The following is a 19,785-nucleotide window of genomic DNA, read 5'->3' as shown; positions in this document are numbered from 1 at the left end:
ATGCAGCATTGGACACAAAGTCGCATGGCAAGCCACAGCCCATTGGTTTCAATGTCACCCGTTCCCATCTATGCAACTTTGAAAATCAGGGGCTTTGAAAAGGTACCTGCACTACTTTGTAGCAACTTTTGATGCGACTTTGATCAAGAGAGTGTAAAGTTGGGTTAAAGTCGCACTCTAAAATGCAATAGTGGAGATGTAGACTAAAGCTCAGTTTCCAGTAGTGCGACTGTGGACACACATATATTGATATATATTCATATATTGCGCCGGTCACATGATCTCTCTATCTCTCTCTCCCCCCTTTCTGTGACCCTGATTACAGAGCCCTTTATATATATACATGTACAGCTGCAAGAAAAAGTATGTGAACCCTTTGGAATGATATGGATTTCTGCACAAATTGGTCATAAAATGTGATCTGATCATCATCATCTAAGTCACAACAATAGACAATCACAGTCTGCTAATAACACACAAAGAAAGAAATGTTGCCTTGTTTTTATTGAACACACCATGTAAACATTCACAGTGCAGGTGGAAAAAGTATGTGAACCCTTGGATTTAATAACTGGTTGAACCTCCTTTGGCAGCAATAACTTCAACCAAACGTTTCCTGTAGTTGCAGATCAGATGTGCACAACGGTCAGGAGTAATTCTTGACCATTCCTCTTTACAGAACGGTTTTAGTTCAGCAATATTCTTGGGATGTCTGGTGTGAATCGCTTTCTTGAGGTGATACCACAGCCTCTCAATCGGGTTGAGGTCAGGACTCTGACTGGGCCACTTCAGAAGGCGTATTTTCTTCTGTTTAAGCCATTCTATTGTTGATTTACTTCTATGCTTTGGGTCATTGTCCTGTTGCAACACCCATCTTCTGTTGAGCTTCAGCTGGTAGACAGATGGCCTTAAGTTCTCCTGCAAAATGTCTTCATAAACTTGGGGAATTCATTTTTCCTTCGATGATAGCAATCCATCCAGGCCCTGACGCAGCAAAGCAGCCCCAAACCATGATGCCCCCACCACCATACTTCACAGTTGAGATGAGGTTTTGATGTTGGTGTACTGTGCCTCTTTTTCGCCACACATAGTGTTGTGTGTTTCTTCCAAACAACTCAACTTTGGTTTCATCTGTCCACAGAATATTTTGCCAGTACTGCTGTGGAACATCCAGGTGCTCCTGTGCAAACTGTAAATGCGCAGCAATGTTTTGTTTGGACAGCAGTGGCTTCCTCTGTGGTATCCTCCCATGAAATCCATTCTTGTTTAGTGGTTTACGTATTGTAGATTCGCTAACAGGGATGCTACAGGGCCAGATTACCGTAGGGGCTATTGGAGCTGCAGCTCCAGGCCCCTACCTTTTATATAGGCCCCGGGTTGGCCATATTCACTGTTACCGCTCTTCTGTCACTTGTAAACACAGAAGTCTGGCTTCTATGCTCGCTTCCCCAGGCAGCTCCCTCAGAACCTCCCCACACAGCACGAAGGCCGGACAAGGAGGGACAGTTGCCGATGCATGGATGTGTTTATGGGCTTCAGAGACAGCATCCCATGTTGAATTAGGCATGCATGGCTGCACCCTTCCTCCTCTGGGTGCTTGCCAAGGCACGGCCCTTAAGGCCCTTCAAAATCCTCAGCACCAAGCCCATGATGCTCTTAATCCGGCCCTGGGATGCTAGCATTTGCCAGTGACTTTTGTAAGTCTTTAGCTGACACTAGGATTCTTCTTCACCTCATTGAGCAGTCTGCGCTGTGCTCTGCAGTCATCTTTACAGGGCGGCCACTCCTAGGGAGAGTAGCAGCAGTGCTGAACTTTCTCCATTTATAGACAATTTGTCTTACCGTGGACTGATGAACAGCAAGGCTTTTGGAGATACTTTTATAACCCTTTCCAGCTTTATGCAAGTCAACAATTCTTAATCGTGGGTCTTCTGAGAGCTCTTTTTTTGTGAGGCATCATTCACATCAGGCAATGCTTCCTGTGAAAAGCAAACCCAGAACTAGTGTGTGTCTTTTATAGGGCAGGGCAGCTGTAACCAACAACTCCAATCTCATCTCATTGATTGGACTCCAGTTGGCTGACATCTCACTCCAATTAGCTCTTGGAAATGTCATTAGTCTAGGGGTTCACACACTTTTTCCACCTGCACTGTGAATGTTTACATGGTGTGTTCAACAAAAACATGGCAACATTTCATTCTTTGTGTGTTATTAGTTTAAGCAGACTGTGATTGTCTATTGTTGTGACTTAGATGATGATCAGATCACATTTTATGAACAATTTGTGCAGAAATCCATATCATTCCAAAGGGTTCACATACTTTTTCTTGCAGCTGTATATATACAGTATAGGCCTCTGCAGAATTGTAATGAACACATGCCTATATAACCTTTAATGTGTATAACATCTTTAGTAGGGTTGCACTGATACTGTTTTTATCAGCGGGTCCGAGTAACGGTACGTGTGCACAAGTATTCACTGATATCAATTACCGATTCCTTTGGGGTGCGATTTGAGCCCATTCAAAATAAATGTGCTCAATTCACACTGCAAGGAAACGCATGCAATTTGAAAAGGAATGCGGTGCGATCCTTGTCCGAATTGCATGCGGTTTCCTGCACCGCTCCTGTGTAAACCCAAGTGGAAGTCATTATGATAAGCCAGGATTCACACAGGGGCGGTAAGGGAAACCGCATGTGATTTGGACAGAGATCTTGGACAGAAGTAGTGTTTAACGTACTTAAAATGGGGGGGGGGGGGGGTCCTGTGTTCTGAAGGGCCCCAAATGATGCAGTGAATGTAATAACTGCAGACATGTTACAAGAGATGGTCAGAGACTATGGGCATGCCATGAGACAGCGGTGTCAAATACAATTTTCATCAGGGGCCGCATCAGCAGTATGTTTGCCCTCAAAGGGCCAGTTGTATCTGGGGTGCGTTTCATACAGAGTGCAAAGTTCAGCATTACACTACATACAGATTGCAGAGTTCAGGATTGCACTACATACAGAGTGCAGAGTTCAGAATTACACTACATACAGAGTGCAGAGTTCAGGATTACACTACATACAGAGTGCAGAGTTCAGGATTACACTACATACAGAGTGCAGAGTTCAGGATTACACTACATACAGAGTGCAGAGTTCAGGATAACACTACATACAGAGTGCAGAGTTCAGCATTACACTACATACAGAGTGCAGAGTTCAGGATTACACTACATACAGAGTGCAGAGTTCAGCATTACACTACATACAGAGTGCAGAGTTCAGGATTACACTACATACAGAGTGCAGAGTTCAGGATAACACTACATACAGAGTGCAGAGTTCAGGATTACACTACATACAGAGTGCAGAGTTCAGGATTACATTACATACAGAGTGCAGAGTTCAGGATTACACTACATACAGAGTGCAGAGTTCAGGATTACACTACATACAGAGTGCAGAGTTCAGAATTACACTACATACAGAGTGCAGAGTTCAGGATTACACTACATACAGAGTGCAGAGTTCAGGATAACACTACATACAGAGTGCAGAGTTCAGCATTACACTACATACAGAGTGCAGAGTTCAGGATTACACTACATACAGAGTGCAGAGTTCAGCATTACACTACATACAGAGTGCAGAGTTCAGGATTACACTACATACAGAGTGCAGAGTTCAGGATAACACTACATACAGAGTGCAGAGTTCAGGATTACACTACATACAGAGTGCAGAGTTCAGGATTACATTACATACAGAGTGCAGAGTTCAGGATTACACTACATACAGAGTGCAGAGTTCAGGATAACACTACATACAGAGTGCAGAGTTCAGGATTACACTACATACAGAGTGCAGAGTTCAGGATAACACTACATACAGAGTGCAAAATTCAGGATTACACTACATACAGAGTGCAGAGTTCAGGATTACACAGACTTGTATAAAGTACTCGAAATTTCTACTTGAGTAAAAGTACAAGTGCTCGATCAAAAAATTACTTGAGTAGAAGTGGAAGTGCTCGCAGAAAAAGTTACTTAAGTAGAAGTACTAAAGTATTCAACATTTTTTTTACTTAAGTATTGCAAGTAGTTTTTTCAAAAAATTTGCTACTTAAGTACTAAAAGTAAAAAGTACCAGTAGTTTTGAAAAAAAATTCCTACTCAAGTACTGAAAGTAGAAGTACAAGTACTGTGTTATGTAGTTATTAAAGAAATAAGTCAAAAGTTTGAACATCATATTGTTTTTATTATTTCAAATGATTTATTCAAATGATTAACCTGTGTTTGTTAGTAGTTTCTTGATGCACTTTAAGCGCTGTAGCACCATTTATTTGTTTGTTTCATATTTTCTTTTTATTGGAAAGATTTGGTATAGCAGCTTTTATTATACACAGCCTTTATTTTCGTATGCACTGATTTACAAATGACATTATACACATTTTTTTGAGCTTTATGCAACCTGCCATCTACTGTTCTGGCAGTGGTAATTTTTTTAAAAGTAACGAGTAACTATGCAGCACAAAAAAAAAATACTTGAGTAGAAGTATCGAAATCATCGAAAAAATGTAGTGAAGTAAAAGTAGAAGTAGGAGGAAAAAATTCTACTCTAGGAAAGTACAGATACCGCATTTCGGTACTTAAGTACAGTACTTAAGTAGTTCTACTTCGTTACTATACATCTCTGGGATTACATTACATACAGAGTGCAGAGTTCAGGATTACACTACATACAGAGTGCAGAGTTCAGGATAACATTACATACAGAGTGCAGAGTTCAGGATTACACTACATACAGAGTGCAGAGTTCAGGATAACATTACATACAGAGTGCAGAGTTCAGGATTACACTACATACAGAGTGCAGAGTTCAGGATAACACTACATACAGAGTGCAGAGTTCAGGATTACACTACATACAGAGTGCAGAGTTCAGGATAACACTACATACAGAGTGCAAAATTCAGCATTACACTACATACAGAGTGCAGAGTTCAGGATAACACTACATACAGAGTGCAGAGTTCAGGATTACACTACATACAGAGTGCAGAGTTCAGGATAACACTACATACAGAGTGCAAAATTCAGCATTACACTACATACAGAGTGCAGAGTTCAGGATTACACTACATACAGAGTGCAGAGTCCAGGATTACACTACATACAGAGTGCAAAATTCAGCATTACACTACATACAGAGTGCAGAGTTCAGGATTACACTACATACAGAGTGCAGAGTTCAGGATTACACTACAGAGTTCAGAAGTGTGTTATATAGAGTGCAGGGTTCAGGGGTGCACTATGTACAGAGCGCAGTTCCAGTGGTGTCCTAAGCACAGAGTGCAGAGTTTAGGGGTGCACTATGTTCAGAACTGCATTACGTACAGAGTGCAGAGTTCAGGGGTGTGCCGTGCACAGTGTGCAACCCCAACTAACATGAACATTCGGCCCGAGGGCCTTGTGTTTGACATATGTGCTATAAAAGATGGTCAGAGATTCCAAACATGATACAGGAGATGGTTAGAGACTACAAACATGACACAGGAGATGGTTAGAGACTCCAAACATGATACAGGAGATGGTTAGAGACTACATTCATGATACAGGAGATGGTTATGTGATACAGGAGATGGTTAGAGACTACAAACATGACACAGGAGATGGTTAGAGACTACATTCATGATACAGGAGATGGTTAGAGACTACAAACGTGATACCGCAGATGGCTAGAGACTACAAATATGCTTCAAGAGAGGGTTAGAGACTGCAGCCATGGTACAAGAGATAGTAAGAGACTGCAGCCATGGTACAAGAGATAGTAAGAGACTGCAGCCATGGTACAAGAGATGGTAAGAGACTGCAGCCATGGTACAAGACATGATCAGAGAGTGTAAGCATTTTTAAAGAGATGTTCAGAGAGTGCAGACATGCTACAAGAGATGGTCAGAGTCTGTGTATAGTATTCAGGGGGAATTTCAATGAGACTGGTGGAAATCACAGCTTTTAATTCCCCTTTAAAAATCAATGCTACATAAAAATGACCTGTACCCACATTATATATTTGGGGAAAAAAAATTGTAAAGGCCCATTCACACTGATGCATGTTTGCAGAATTTTTACCTTGCCTAAAAGGGTACAGAGCGTTTTAAAAAGTCCTGCATGCTGCATCTTTGGTGCACTTTTCCAAACCACAGTAAAAACACAGCTCCCCATTGAAATGACTGGAAAACATGTAAAAGCACCCTAAGAATTGGGGCCCCGAGGACTGCAATTAAGTGCCAAAGGGCTTGCATGTAGAGGACAGTTACCTAATCAAAAGCAGGTAGCATAGCTTTTTTCTATGTCCAGGGCATGCATCATCCCATGGAGGGGGGTTTCTCCTCGCACTCGGACTGATTGTGACAAAGCTGTACAAGGTGACCTGTGAATCTTCAGCTGCTGTGGAACCACAAGTGCCAGCTAGGGTGGTATAAATGAGGCTTATTCCCCATTATGTTGCATGTAGTATTTTTCCCTGTAAGGGTTCGTTCACACCATATGTTGTGTAAAGACTAATGGGAAAACTGCACAGATTTTACTTGCAGAGACATCAGTTTCCATCAGTTTTAATGCACGTTTCAGTACATTTTTAAATGCGTTGACATCAGTTATGTGCCCTGTTCACACCAATGTTGATTTCATGTCAGTTTTTTTTTCCATGCAGAAAACTGCATACATGTTGCAAATTCCTGCTCAGAAAAATTCCACATGTTGTGGTGTGAACAGGGCACATAGAGAACCATTGTTTTCTTTGAGCCCTTCAGTGGTGGCTGGTGCATGATCATTTTGGGGGGGGGGGGGCAGCAAAACCCACACCCCCCGCGGGAAGGATGGCCAGCCGGCAGGCAAATTTCACCCCCCCGGGATAGGCGGCCGGACAGCCAGCATTCTTACCTCCTTCCCAGATGGCTGAGTGGCTATGATTCTCCTTCGGCCAGCTATGCGTCTCCTCCCTTTTCCTGGCCAATGGGCAGTAAAATCGCTTCTCTTTTTAGCCAAGAGAAAAAGGGATCTCACGAGCCGCTTCCTGATTGGCTGGGAGGAGAATCAGTGTGATAACAGTGAATATTCATTTGCTATTGTCACACAACTGGGTGGGCTCAGAGCACAGTGCTCTGCGCCCCGAGTCCACCCTTTTCTGAAGCCTATTAGAGCCTCTGGCTCTAATCACGTGCTTAAAAAAAAAAACCCATTGGAATCCATGCATCCGGCGCCTTGCATATAGATTAGGGGGACGGATGCATGGATGGGGGAGGGGGGGCGGCGCCCCTGCTCCCCCAATGGACAGGCCACCACTGGAGCCCTTGCAAAATGCATGCAGAAAAACTGACATCTCTGCACCATGGTGTGAACGAGGCCTAAAGATGGCAGCCTTGGCACCTAGTCTGCCTCATTAGTGTATAGGGGGATTGACCTATGAAGAACATTTCCGATCATCATGACAACCAGGCTGCTCCCAAATGTCATATGGGCATACAATGCGATTAGAGGAGAGGCGCTTCGGCTCACACGCATATGATCTTAGTGGGATCATTTGATTTGGTAAGTGGCCAATTTTCACATATAGAGCACAGCAGTGATACACTTTCCATTGTGGATTATTTCAGCTGCACTACAAACAGTTTGCATGTGGGAACGTTGGAGCATCATCTTTTCACTAAACATATTGAGTTGCAGAGAACTGGACTATTTGTGAACTTTTTGCACCATTTATTATTTGTTATTTTTTGTGAACAGATCGTGGCTTATTCACAAAAATTTTTTTTTTTTTATGTAATTCACTAGTTACACCGTTCTAGGCAACAAGAATTTCACTTATCTAGTGTCACTTTGCCATTTGAACATTCACTATTGTTTGATTTTGCTTATTGCCTATTGTTTATTGCATCTGTTACCCAATCACTTTATAGGATAACATCTCAGTCAAAAACAGCGCATCTTATTTATTTTACACAGATACACTGACAGATCTGCAGGAGACCTACATGGCGCCAGTGATCTACTGATCGCTGAGGCTCAAAATAAATAAGGCAAGCGCTACACTAGGAGAGACTCCAATCTCTAAAAACTCAGATCTGTGCTGAATTTTATAGTGCTGTGATCCTCCTGGCTCTGCCACGTTTGTGCAGACTCCTGTGGGCCACCTACATGAAATCAGGTGGACTCTCCTTACTGATGGGGGGTCATTGAAGACATATTCACCTAACTGGGTCCTCATCTACTACACCCCTTGTGGTCCTGGGGAGTTTTTCTGGCATGGGCCCCCTCTGGGGTGACCTTCTGAGCTACAGGCTGCGGCAAAACAACCATTCCTACGTGTTTTTATTCATGCGGTTATTCAATATTTTTCAAAACGCGTTTGATGTATATCTCTGTTATTAAAGTTGATTGAGATTGCATTTCTACAATTCATATTGCAACCACATTGTTTTTCACTTGATTATATATTGTCACGATTTTCTAAGATACATGTAATAAAGTTGTTACTTTTTACAAAGGAGGGGTACACAGACCACGACTATATGGTTAGTAGTAATACACAGGACTTGCCACTATGGCTAACAGAGGGTGAAATTAGGGAAAGGCTGGATATAATAAAATAATAAATAATAATATATAATATAAATAAATCACCAGGCCTGGATGGTGTATATCCGAGAGTACTCAAAGAACTTAGTAAGACTATATCTAGACCACTGTTCCTTATCTTTGCTGACAGTATTATGACAGGAAATGTACCAGGGGATTGGAGGAAAGCTAACGTGATACCGATATTCAAAAAAGGGCAGAGGCGTGTCCCTGGAAATTATAGGCCTGTCAGCCTGACATCGATAGTATGTAAACTTCTGGAGGGGATGATAAGGGACTATATCGTAGAGTTTGCTAAAGACAACAACATCATCAGCAGTAACCAGCACGGGTTTACAAATGGGCGTTCTTGTCAAAACAATCTCTTAACATTCTACGAGGAGGTGAGCTGTGAGCTAGATAAGGGCCGACCAGTGGATGTGGTGTACCTGGATTTCGCTAAGGCGTTTGATACAGTTCCCCACAAGCGCTTAATTTATAAAATAAGGTCTGCAGGCATCGACCGCAGGGTTTGCTCTTGGATACGGAACTGGCTAAAAGGGCGTGTCCAAAGGGTGGTAATAAATAGCGCATACTCAGACTGGTCTGGGGTGGTAAGTCTGGTCCCCCAAGGCTCAGTCCTGGGACCAACCTTGTTAAATGTATTCATAAACAGCATTGAGGACGGGATCAGTAGTTCTATATCAGTTTTTGCAGATGACACAAAATTGGCCAGGGCAATAACTGCACAGCATGAAGCAGATATCCTACAGAATGACCTGGACAAAATAACGGAGTGGGCAACGACATGGCAAATGAGGTTTAATGTGGAGAAGTGTAAGGTTTTGCACTTGGGGACTAAAAACATAAAAGCACAATACACGTTAGGAGGGGAACCTTTGGGGGAATCAAAAATGGAGAAAGATCTGGGAGTCTTGGTAGAGGCTAGACTAAGCAATAGCATGCAATGTCAAGCGGCAGCTGCCAAAGCCGGCAGAATATTAGCATGCATAAAGAAAGGGATGTATTCCAGAGATAAAACTATAATCCTTCCACTTTATAAAACTCTGGTCCGACCGCATCTGGAGTATTCTGTCCAGTTCTGGTCGCCGGTCCTCAGGAGGGATGTGTTGGAGCTGGAGAAAGTCCAGAGAAGGGCAACTAAACTAATTAGGGGATTGGAGGACCTTAATTATGAAGAGCGTCTGCAATTGCTTGATTTGTTCTCCCTGGAGAAGAGACGCCTGAGAGGGGACATGATAGCAATTTATAAATATCTCAATGGTGATCTCAGCATAGAAAAAAAGCTATCCAGTCGGAAGTATTGCATGAGGACTCGAGGGCATACAATGCGATTAGAGGAGAAGCGTTTTAACCTCAGGCAACGTGGGGGATTCTTTACTGTTAGGGCTACAAGATTGTGGAATTCTCTACCACAAGAGGTGGTTTCTGCGGGAAGTATGGTGGCTTTCAAAAGACTCTTAGACGTACATCTCAAGGATCAGAACATTCAGAGCTATGTGAGATGATTACAGCCACACACACCTACACAGGTTGAACTGGACGGACTATTGTCTTTATTCAACCTCACCTACTATGTAACTGGTTTTGATTCATGCCCTAAAAATGCCATTAGAAGGGGTTCTGTACATACATTTAAAAATAAATGCACATTTTTTTTACCTACAAAAAAATGTGCATTTATTAATTTTTTCCTAAAAAGTGAACTTATCCTTTAACCACTTTACGTCGTCCTGCGCAAACGGCTGTAGCTATACGTCAGTCGCATCCAGGCAGCTAGGGGGCAAGTGCGCTCTCCCGCCCCTGCTCGTCAGCGGGGATGCCGAGGAACAGGGCTGCCGGCTCTGATTTCCCCGCTGAGAGAGAAGAACGGTCAGCTGTTGTAAACACAGCTGACCGTTCTTCTCCCTGGAATGATCACAGAGTGCCTGTGATCCTTCTAAATAGGTACACAGGTCTCTGTGGTCATTTCACAAGCCATGCCCCCACACAGTTAGAAACACGCCCCTAGGTACAAATTTAACCCTGTGATCACCCACACTGTTAACCCCTTCCCTGCCAGTGTCATTATTACAGTAACAGTGCATATTTTGTAGTAATGTCACTGGTACCCCCAAAAGTGTCAAAAATGTCAGTCAAGGGTCTGATCTGTCCGCCGCAATGTCCCAGTCCCGCAAAAAGAATCGCAGGTCGCCGCCATTACTCGTTAAAAAAAAACACCAAAGATGACAGAAATCTTTCCCTTAGTTAGTAAACGCAATAGCTTTTGCGCAAACCAATCAAAATACGCTTATTGCGATTTGTTTTACCAAAAATATGTAGCAGAAAACAAATTGGCCTAAAATAATAAAAACTTTTGATTTTTACATTTTTTGGGGGGGGGGGGGGAATTTCATATAGAAAAATGTGAAAAATATTGTTATTTTTTCAAAATTGTCGCTTTTTTCAAAATACCACCAAAAGAAAGCTCTGTTTGTGGGAAAAAACGACGTAAATTTCGTTTGGGTACGGCGTTGCATGACCGCGCAATTGTCCGTTAAAGTCGCACAATGCCGAATCGCAAAAAGTGGCCTGGATGTAAGACAGCAAAATCCTCCGGTCTTAAAGTGGTTAAAAGGTTGTGTGTGGAGAATATTTGATGCCGTTGATTATTTTGTGATTTCAGTTACTCACCGCCACCCTATCTTTTATATTTTACCCAAAAATATATTGTGTTTGTTTGCGCTAAAAATCATTTTATTGTATGTTTTGTTAAAAATCTGCTTTTGATAAAGAACTATAAAACGTTGCAACGGCCAACCTTTTATTCTCCAGGGTCTCTGCTGTCAGAAAATATATACATATTGGGGGGTTTACATTCATTTCTACTAATTGTAACAGCCATAGTAGTAAAACGTCCAGAGTGAGGCGCAGAGAGCGCGCACAGGAAGTTTGGTCCTCGCCGGCCGCCGTCCTCGTCCCCTCTCCGTACTTCCTGCACACACTGACAGGGAACATGCTGACCCTGCTGAGGTGCCGGCTGCCGGGGGGCCGCTACCCCTGGAGGGTGAGGGCGGCCTCGGGACTGAGCAGCAGCCAGGAGAATCCAGAGCAGAAGAAATACCGAGACACCGTGCTGCTTCCCCACACCGACTTCCCTATCCGCCGCAGCCCAGAGGACACCGTCACCACCGAGCGCCGCCTGCAGGAGGTCAGGGGGAGGGGCAGCGAGTGTCTGGAGCCGTCGCACATAGCAACGGGAGGAATGTGGTTGCTAGGGGCGACAGCTTTACTGTTGAGGAGGAGTCAGGCCTTTGTTTATGTTAGCAGAGCACACCTTATTATTATGGGCTGTGCTGGCCTCCACATTCTATAGTAACTCGGGGACAGGTTTATAAGGCAGTGAATGTAACTTTCACCAAACATTCACTGGTAGCAAATCAGTCGTTTATGTAAAACGTGACCCAGGAAGATTCACCTGTAGTGAATGTACATTAACTACTTTATAAATATGCTCCTTATTGTAGGCCATGCATTAACCACTTGAGCCCCAGAAGGTTTTACCCCCTTAATGACCAGGCCATTTTGTGCGATTCGGCACTGCGTTTCTTTGACAATTGCGCAGTCGTGCGACGCTGTACTCTAATAAAATTGATGTCCTTTTTTCACACAAATAGAGCTTTCATTTGGTGATATTTGATCACCTGCGCGTTTTTTTGTTTTTGCACTATAAGCAAAAAAAAAGCTTCAATTTTGAATAAAAGACCAATATTTTCTACTTCCTGCTATAAAACATTCCCAAAAAAAATCTGATTTTTTTTATCAGTTTAGGCCAATTTGTATTCTGATACATATTTTTGTTAAAAAAAAAATCCCAAAAAGCGTATAATAATTAGGTTTGCGCAAAAGTTATAGCGTTTACAAACTACGGGATAAGTTAAGGGACTTTTTATTAGTAATGGCGGCGATCAGCGATTTTTTTTTTTTTTTTTTTTTTTTTTTTTTTGGGACTGCAACATTGCGGCGGAGAAATCTGTCACTAAGTGACACTTTTTGGGGACCAGTGACATTAATACAGTGATCAGACCCAAATAATATGCACTGTTACTGTATAAATGACACTGGCAGGGAAGGGGTTAACACAGGGGGATCAAAGGGTTAAATGTGTTCCCTAGATGTGCTTACTAACTGTGGGGGGGGGGGGGGTGGATTGAACAGAGGCAGAGAGAGATCGGTGATTCAGCTTAGCTGAATCACAAAATCTTTCCCTGCCTCTCTGACAGGAGAGCCGTCTTACATTGTTTACATTCCGGACGGCTCTCCTGTCAGTTTTTCTGAAGATCGCGGGAGGCCGGCAGCGATTGAGCCCGCTCTTCCCGCGGTCTTCCTACCGCTGTGTCTAATCACAGCGGGAGCGCGCGTCACCAAAACTGCGTGCACGTAATCGTGTAGATCTACGTGATTATGCGCAGCCGAGCCGCCCTGCCGCAGTAAATCTGCGTGGGGCGGTCCGCAAGTGGGTAAACTATAGCCAAAAATGTTTTCTTTTTTAGTTTGGATAGGGAAGGGTTAAAACTAGAGATACGCCGATAGGAGAAAAAGGAGCCAATACTGGCACCAAAAATGAGCGCGGCTTTGGCGCGACTTTACCGCTATTTTACCATGCTACTGTGTGTTTTTTTTTTTATAGGTCACATGACTCAAAGATTACATCAAAAACATAACACGGGTGCGTTGTTGATGCATTCTTGCTGCGTTTTCAATGCATTTCAATAGGAGGTGCATTTTTAGTGTGTTTTTATTTTTTTTATCTGACCAAAAATGCAGCAAGCAGGATTTTTAAAGTAGAGCTATAGGCAAAACTTTCTATTTTTCATTTTGGATAGCGCAAGTGAGGGTTATAACCCCTGTCAGATTTTGTTTCACCATCTGTGCCCCATTGGGGAGATTTCCCTTCACTTCCTGTCTCATAGCCAAACAGGAAGTGAGAGGAAATCCCTGAATATCAAGGGAATTCCTTGGGGCCCCCCAGATCACCAGAACTAGTGTCCCCATTGGAAGATTTCCCCTCTATTACTTTTCTGGGGACAAGCCAAAATTTGTGTCATTTCAATGATAATGGTAAACAGGACAACAGAGAGGGGGGATCTGCCTAATGGGGACACAGACAGCTATTAAAGCTGACCAGCATTATAATTCCTCTCCACTCTATCCAAAACTAAAAAAAAAAAAGTTTGCCTTTAATTTTTCTTTATCACCCCAATGGAAGAGCAACGGACCAGTGTGAAGACATACATAGAATTTAAAGGGATACATTTTTCTTGAACTTTTCTTGCACTTAAGGTGCCAATAATGACCAACAATCAATTCATATTCATTAAAATGTCAACTATAATACAATTCTATATAAAAATATATCTACATTTTTTATAAACTGTCATTTTCGGCCAGGTGCATCCTGAATATTTCGGCTTCCTCACCAAATTTCCATTCGGTGCACTCTAGTGGGAAAATGTATTTTCACTTCCTGTCTGAAACTTACAACAGGAAGTGAAATCTCTCCCAAAGTGCAAGGAATTCCCCTCTAAGGGCTTGTTTATGTTAATGTTAGTCCCCTGAAGAGCGAGCCGCAGTCCTTTTCAGAGGGCGTTTGACATAGTCATTGGTCACTAGGGATGGGTGTGTTTGGATCATAGTCCCAACCCACCTGAGCAATCCCACCAGGAAGCCATCACTGCAATCATTGGCAGCGTGGGTATGTAAAGCTGCAGCCTGGGAAATGCCTCACTGCCTGTGATTGGTGTGCAGTGACAGTTTCCTGGCGGGATTGCTCAGGTGGGTTGGGACTATGATCCAAACACTCCTGAGCTCATCAATGGTCACATCCAGGGCTTGACAAACACCAGGTGTCAGGTCACCATGGCGACCAGAAGATTTGACCTGATCCCTGGACTGCTGTCCGAATGCTCCCCATATGCTTGGCCATTTTGGGCCCAGAACTGACATAGCGGGTGCTCCCAGGTATAGGGGGGGAGGGAGGAGAGTGGACACACATCCGCACTCCTCCCTTTCTAGTTGCTGTCACATGTCACTTCAAGGTCCCTGTTGACAGTTTCCCCCCTCATTAAGGCTGGGAAAGTATGTAATGCAGTGCGATGTGCATTACATTCAGTGGAGCACAGGGGAGACATGCAGGGTCTTTTAGACCCAACATGTCTCATTAACCACTTCCCGCCCGCCCTATAACAGATTGACGGCGGGAATGTTGTATTATCCTGACCGGACGTCATATGGCGGCGGCAGGATAATACAGCTCTGCGCGCCCCCCGAGGTGTCAGCCTGACACCCTGCATCTCCGATCTCGGTAAAGAGCCTCTGACATAGGCTCTTTACCATGTGATCAGCCGTGTCCAATCACGGCTGGTCACATAGTAAACAGGAACAGCCGTTGATCGGCTTTCCTTAGTTCGTGCCTGACAGGCACAAGTAAAGGAGCGCCAATCGGCGGCTCCCCTGACGGGGGGGGGGGGGTCATCACTGGTAATCAGATCATTGATTACCAGTGCAGACCCTCGAGGGGGGGGGGATGCCACTAGAGCCACCAGGGATGCCCACCTATGACCCCAGGGATGCCCACCTATGACCCCAGGGATGCCCACCTATGACCCCAGGGATGCCCCTATGGCCACCAGGGATGGCAATCAGGGCTCAATCCATCTCATATGGGGTTCTTTGTCTCCTATGGGATGGAAAAAGAAAAAAAAAGTTAAAGGAGATGTATAGCCAAAGCTCATATGGATCACAGGATTGCAGCTTGTTTTGCATTCTTGTGACCCGTTTTCAGCAGAGATCGGTCTGAAGTCGGGAATCAAAGTCCGCCCACGGAGTCGGGATCTGCCAGGTTCCTGGACCGACACCCGGCTCAGCCTCTCAGCAAGCCGCTGAGAGCCTGAGCCGGCCGCTCCCGCCCCCTCCACAGCTCAGCGCTCCAATGAGTGAGGAGGGGGTAGAGTGGAGAGCGATGACTGACAGTCAGCAGCTCTCTGCTTGGGGAGTTGTCAGAACAGAGCGATCGGTGGTGTTCGATCGCTCGGTTCTCAGTGTAGAGGCGCCGAGGGACAGATGCCGCATCCACCTAGGTAAGTGTAAATGGGGGAAAACATTAAACATTAAGCCATACTTCTTTTAAGTAAAAAAAAAAAAAAATGTAATTATTGTGAAAAAATGAAAGTTACACCCAAGCACATAAACACCCCACCAAAAAAAATGGGAGGCGCCCCCCCGCATATACATACGTACAAATGTACGCGCACACGGCGGGGTGCCTACGCCTGAAAATGCCAACTGCAATACACGTTACATATCACCACACATGCCAGAATGAAAGCAATAATTCCAGCACCAGACCACCTTCTTCGCACCAAACTGATGTTTTAAAGCGTCACCTATGCAAAAATATTGGGGAAAGATATTTTTAAGGTTTGACATGCTTGGTATCTATTTAATAGATGCAACATTGGCGCTTATATTTTTCTCAAAAGTTTTTGTGCCCCCTAAAATGTACTTTTTCCCTAGACCTTTGCATATTGTGTGACATAAAAATGTGGAACTACCACTATTTTAAGGGGGTTTTACCTTCCCCCAACCAGTAGTGTCAAAAAGCCCTTATGCAATCAGTTTCTGAAAGATACAATATTTTAGAATCCCAGGGGTCATAATGTCAAATGATTACATCAGTGTGTCTCAAACTTTTTTCAGTCAAGGCACCCTCCTTTAAAATTATGGACAGTCTCGAGGCACCCCATTCTAAAATGTAAAAAAATATTCTAATAGCTTTACATAATGCAGCAACATCCAGACACATAGGACACCCAAAGTTAGAGGTGATTTATTCTTCCAAATTTTAAGGCATTTTGCAAGGCACGTCAAAAGAATGGTCTTTTTTTTATAAAAAAGGGCCAGATACAGAGCTTGCTAATTAAATATCAGAGAATCTATAAAATAGTTTCCAGTATAAATTAAACCTGTGCTGTAAAGTGCCAGTGTGACTCAATATATAACATATGAAAAATAAAATTGCAGTAAATAGCATATAAATAAATATAGATTCATAATAGAAAAGCCATAAAAAGTGACAATAGTGCTATGCTAAATTATAATCTGATGTGCATAAGTGACTGTGACATAAATGTCAGTTGAAAATAACTTTAAATAAATCAATCAGCAATATTTCCTAAGAAAAGATATAAATCTAAAAGAAAGTCCAACAATAAATAGTGACTTTGTGCTCAAAAATAATGTCCTCAGTGCAAGTGGTTATCCACAAAGGTGCAAGTGCTCTGGCTTGATTGTTCAGGGTATCAATTCCTTGTCCAGAGTGAAAATGAATAAGATGGGCCACTTACCAGATGACGTGAGTCTTATATGTCATATGACATTAAGACCGTTCAAGCTTTAGTGGCCCCCTGGGCCAAATGGCTTCCCCTTTTAAGGTGGTCCTATGGGCTAGTAATGGCTCCTCTGGACTCCGGGGTGTGATGGTCAATGCAGTGGGAAAGGAGAAAAAGAAGGCTCCAAATATAAAAGTTTTTTTACACCTATATATTTTCCAATCTTTTTTAATCTTTAGACTCTGTGATATACACACTTATTGGATACCTCACCTTGGCGCAGGGAATATACTTTGTATATTTTTTTCTACACATTTTGCAAGGCACCCCTGAAGATATCTCAAGGCACCCTGGTTAAAAAAGGCTAGATTACATCAATATCACTATGACAAACACGACAGCACCAAGATTGCTATAGCACTCTGCTGAGGCAGTGCAGAGGAGGGGGCGCCCTGCTGAGGCAGTGCAGAGGAGGGGGCGCCCTGCTGAGGCAGTGCAGAGGAGGGGGCGCCCTGCTGAGGCAGTGCAGAGGAGGGGGCGCCCTGCTGAGGCAGTGCAGAAGAGGGGGCGCTCTGCTGTGGGAGTGCAGAGGAGGGGACGCCCTGCTGAGGCAGTGCAGAAGAGGGGGCGCTCTGCTGTGGGAGTGCAGAGGAGGGGACGCCCTGCTGAGGCAGTGCAGAAGAGGGGGCGCTCTGCTGTGGGAGTGTAGAGGAGGGGCACTTTGCTGAAGGAGATGATAGATTTGTATGTTGGGTATAACTAGAGTTGTTAATGGTTTTCAGCATTTTCTCGGCACCTGTATGAATGTTTTCCCATCTTTTCCCCACACAGGAGTGTAACTTCCTACAACTTTACAACTGGCAAAGAAGCAGAAAATCCAAGAAAGAGTTCAGCTTGCATGATGGACCACCCTATGCTAACGGGGACCCCCACGTTGGACACGCACTGAATAAGGTAACCATGTATTACTGATCCCCCATGTTTTACATCTCAGTTGTCCAGTGACAGCGTAGCTAGATAGTAAAATACTGTAAATACCCCATTAAAGTACAAGTTTTTTTTTATCTTACACTTTTACTAAGCCACCCCAACCCCACTCAAGCATTTTGTGTTGTCTTAATGCTTTTGCCCTATGGCTCAAGGGCCGATCTTCCATCCTGCTTTACAGTCGCTGGCTTTAACGGCTTGGCTGTTGAAAGCCAGGTGCTGAAGGATAGGGTTTTGTGTGACTGTTTCAGCCTTGACGATTTTCTTTCAACGTCCTTTGACTGCGCATTTTTTGGTTCGCACCTTTGTTCAGGGGGTTCGCCACTTGGATCCTCCAGTGCGGTCTCCGTTGCCCCGTGGATCCTGACGGTTCTTCAGAAACCGCCTTTCGAAAATATTTGTGAGGCTCCTCTGCTTACATTGTCCCAGAAGGTAGCTTTTTTTGGTGGCTGTTACTTCTGCACGCAGGGTGTTTGGAGCTGGCTGCTTTGTCTTGTCTTCAAAAACCGGTTCAGTGAGCACAGGCGATCAGTGGGTGAAGGGTCTGATCAGCATAGCGTTCCCAAACACTTCTACACACATCACAATCAGTCCTCTCAAGAACTCAGAATTTGGGTGATTGAGGCCATGCCAAAAAATCTGCCTGCAGCAGAACCCTTTAAACGTCTATATGCCCGATTGGATTTACCGTTCGTACACTTTGGCACCTGGAGGGTTAAAAGAGGAGTTGGAGGCCAGCCCCCTGCTTTAACCCTTCTTATTTATTTTATTTTAGATTTCATTGGATCCCCTTGGTTTGTCTCCAGTATGCCGACTGCCACCATCTCTCCTGGCGGTCGCATGTGGAGACAGATACAGTGCTAATCTCGTATTTAGTTTTTTATAATAATATATTTGGGGTCGAACGTTCAAGCCTCTGCCAACATCTTATGATATTTTCATAAATATCACCTTGTGACTAACACATCCAGTTCACTATTTTAGGTTACGGACCCTTATGGTCACCACTCAGTCCTGATATCGGGTATGCGTAAATACATGACACACTTTTTCTGTCCCCATTAGACATTGGACATCATGTTAATACATTTTATTTTTATATTTTAAACTGTGTAATTTTTTCAACAATGTGATTTGCTCCTTTCAGCTGTATGTTAGGTTATTATTGTGTCACCTGTATTGAGTTCTAATTTAATTGATTTTATTTTATACTGTGCAATTTATGACATAATTAGTTATCTAGTCTTGTGTTTAGTGGAAAAATATGTGCAGTTTGGAACCGCTCTCTTAAGCCCCGTACACACGTACCGATGGTCGGCTTACAAATGTTCCTCTTTTCTCCCCGGGATGTCGGTGTCTGCTGAAAAGTGCAAAGACAGCACAAGGACAGCACAAGAATTTTGTCCGCCGACTGCAGAAGTGATGTCATGTAATGGTTAACTTTCCCTGTGTTTTCTATTTTCTGAGCATGCCCAGTCTTGCAAATCTGCGGTCTGTCGGCCGAATTGTGTACTGACAGGCGAACAATCGTCCGTTCTGGTGTCGGCATACAAATATTTTCATGTTTGCACGAAAGACTTTTGTCCGCGGATTGTGCGCAGACATCTGTCGGAGGCACCATACTAACACGCGTACAATCGGCAGATCCTTCGTCCACCGACGTTTGTATGCCGACGATCGGTACGTGTGTACGGGCCTTTAGTGTTACTCTGACACGCCCAGGGTCCCTGGTTCCCTACTTATACCTTTTCCAAAATGGCTAGTCAGATTGCCTGTTGAAGGAGCACACATGCTCCGAATGC

At 43.7% G+C, this 19,785-nt stretch overlaps 2 protein-coding genes across 2 annotated transcripts in view; one reads left to right on the top strand and one right to left on the bottom strand.

Moving 5' to 3' along the window:
• Nucleotides 1–19,785, bottom strand: part of BPNT1 (3'(2'), 5'-bisphosphate nucleotidase 1) — a 178,902-nt gene that overhangs the window by 52,853 nt on the left and 106,264 nt on the right. The gene's annotated exons all lie outside the window — the stretch shown is intronic.
• The window catches only part of IARS2 (isoleucyl-tRNA synthetase 2, mitochondrial), a 109,559-nt gene continuing 101,332 nt past the window's right edge, over nt 11,559–19,785 (top strand). The window contains exons 1-2 of the mRNA XM_082249463.1: nt 11,559–11,817; nt 17,828–17,950. Coding sequence (XP_082105589.1) covers nt 11,623–11,817; nt 17,828–17,950 — 318 coding nt within the window. The 5' untranslated portion in view covers nt 11,559–11,622. The remainder of the gene's footprint in view (nt 11,818–17,827; nt 17,951–19,785) is intronic.

This window comes from Pelophylax lessonae, assembly GCF_965119305.1.
Source record: "Pelophylax lessonae genome assembly, chromosome: 3".
Taxonomy (NCBI): Eukaryota; Metazoa; Chordata; class Amphibia; order Anura; family Ranidae; genus Pelophylax; species Pelophylax lessonae.
This window is presented reverse-complemented; position numbering and strand designations above follow the sequence as displayed.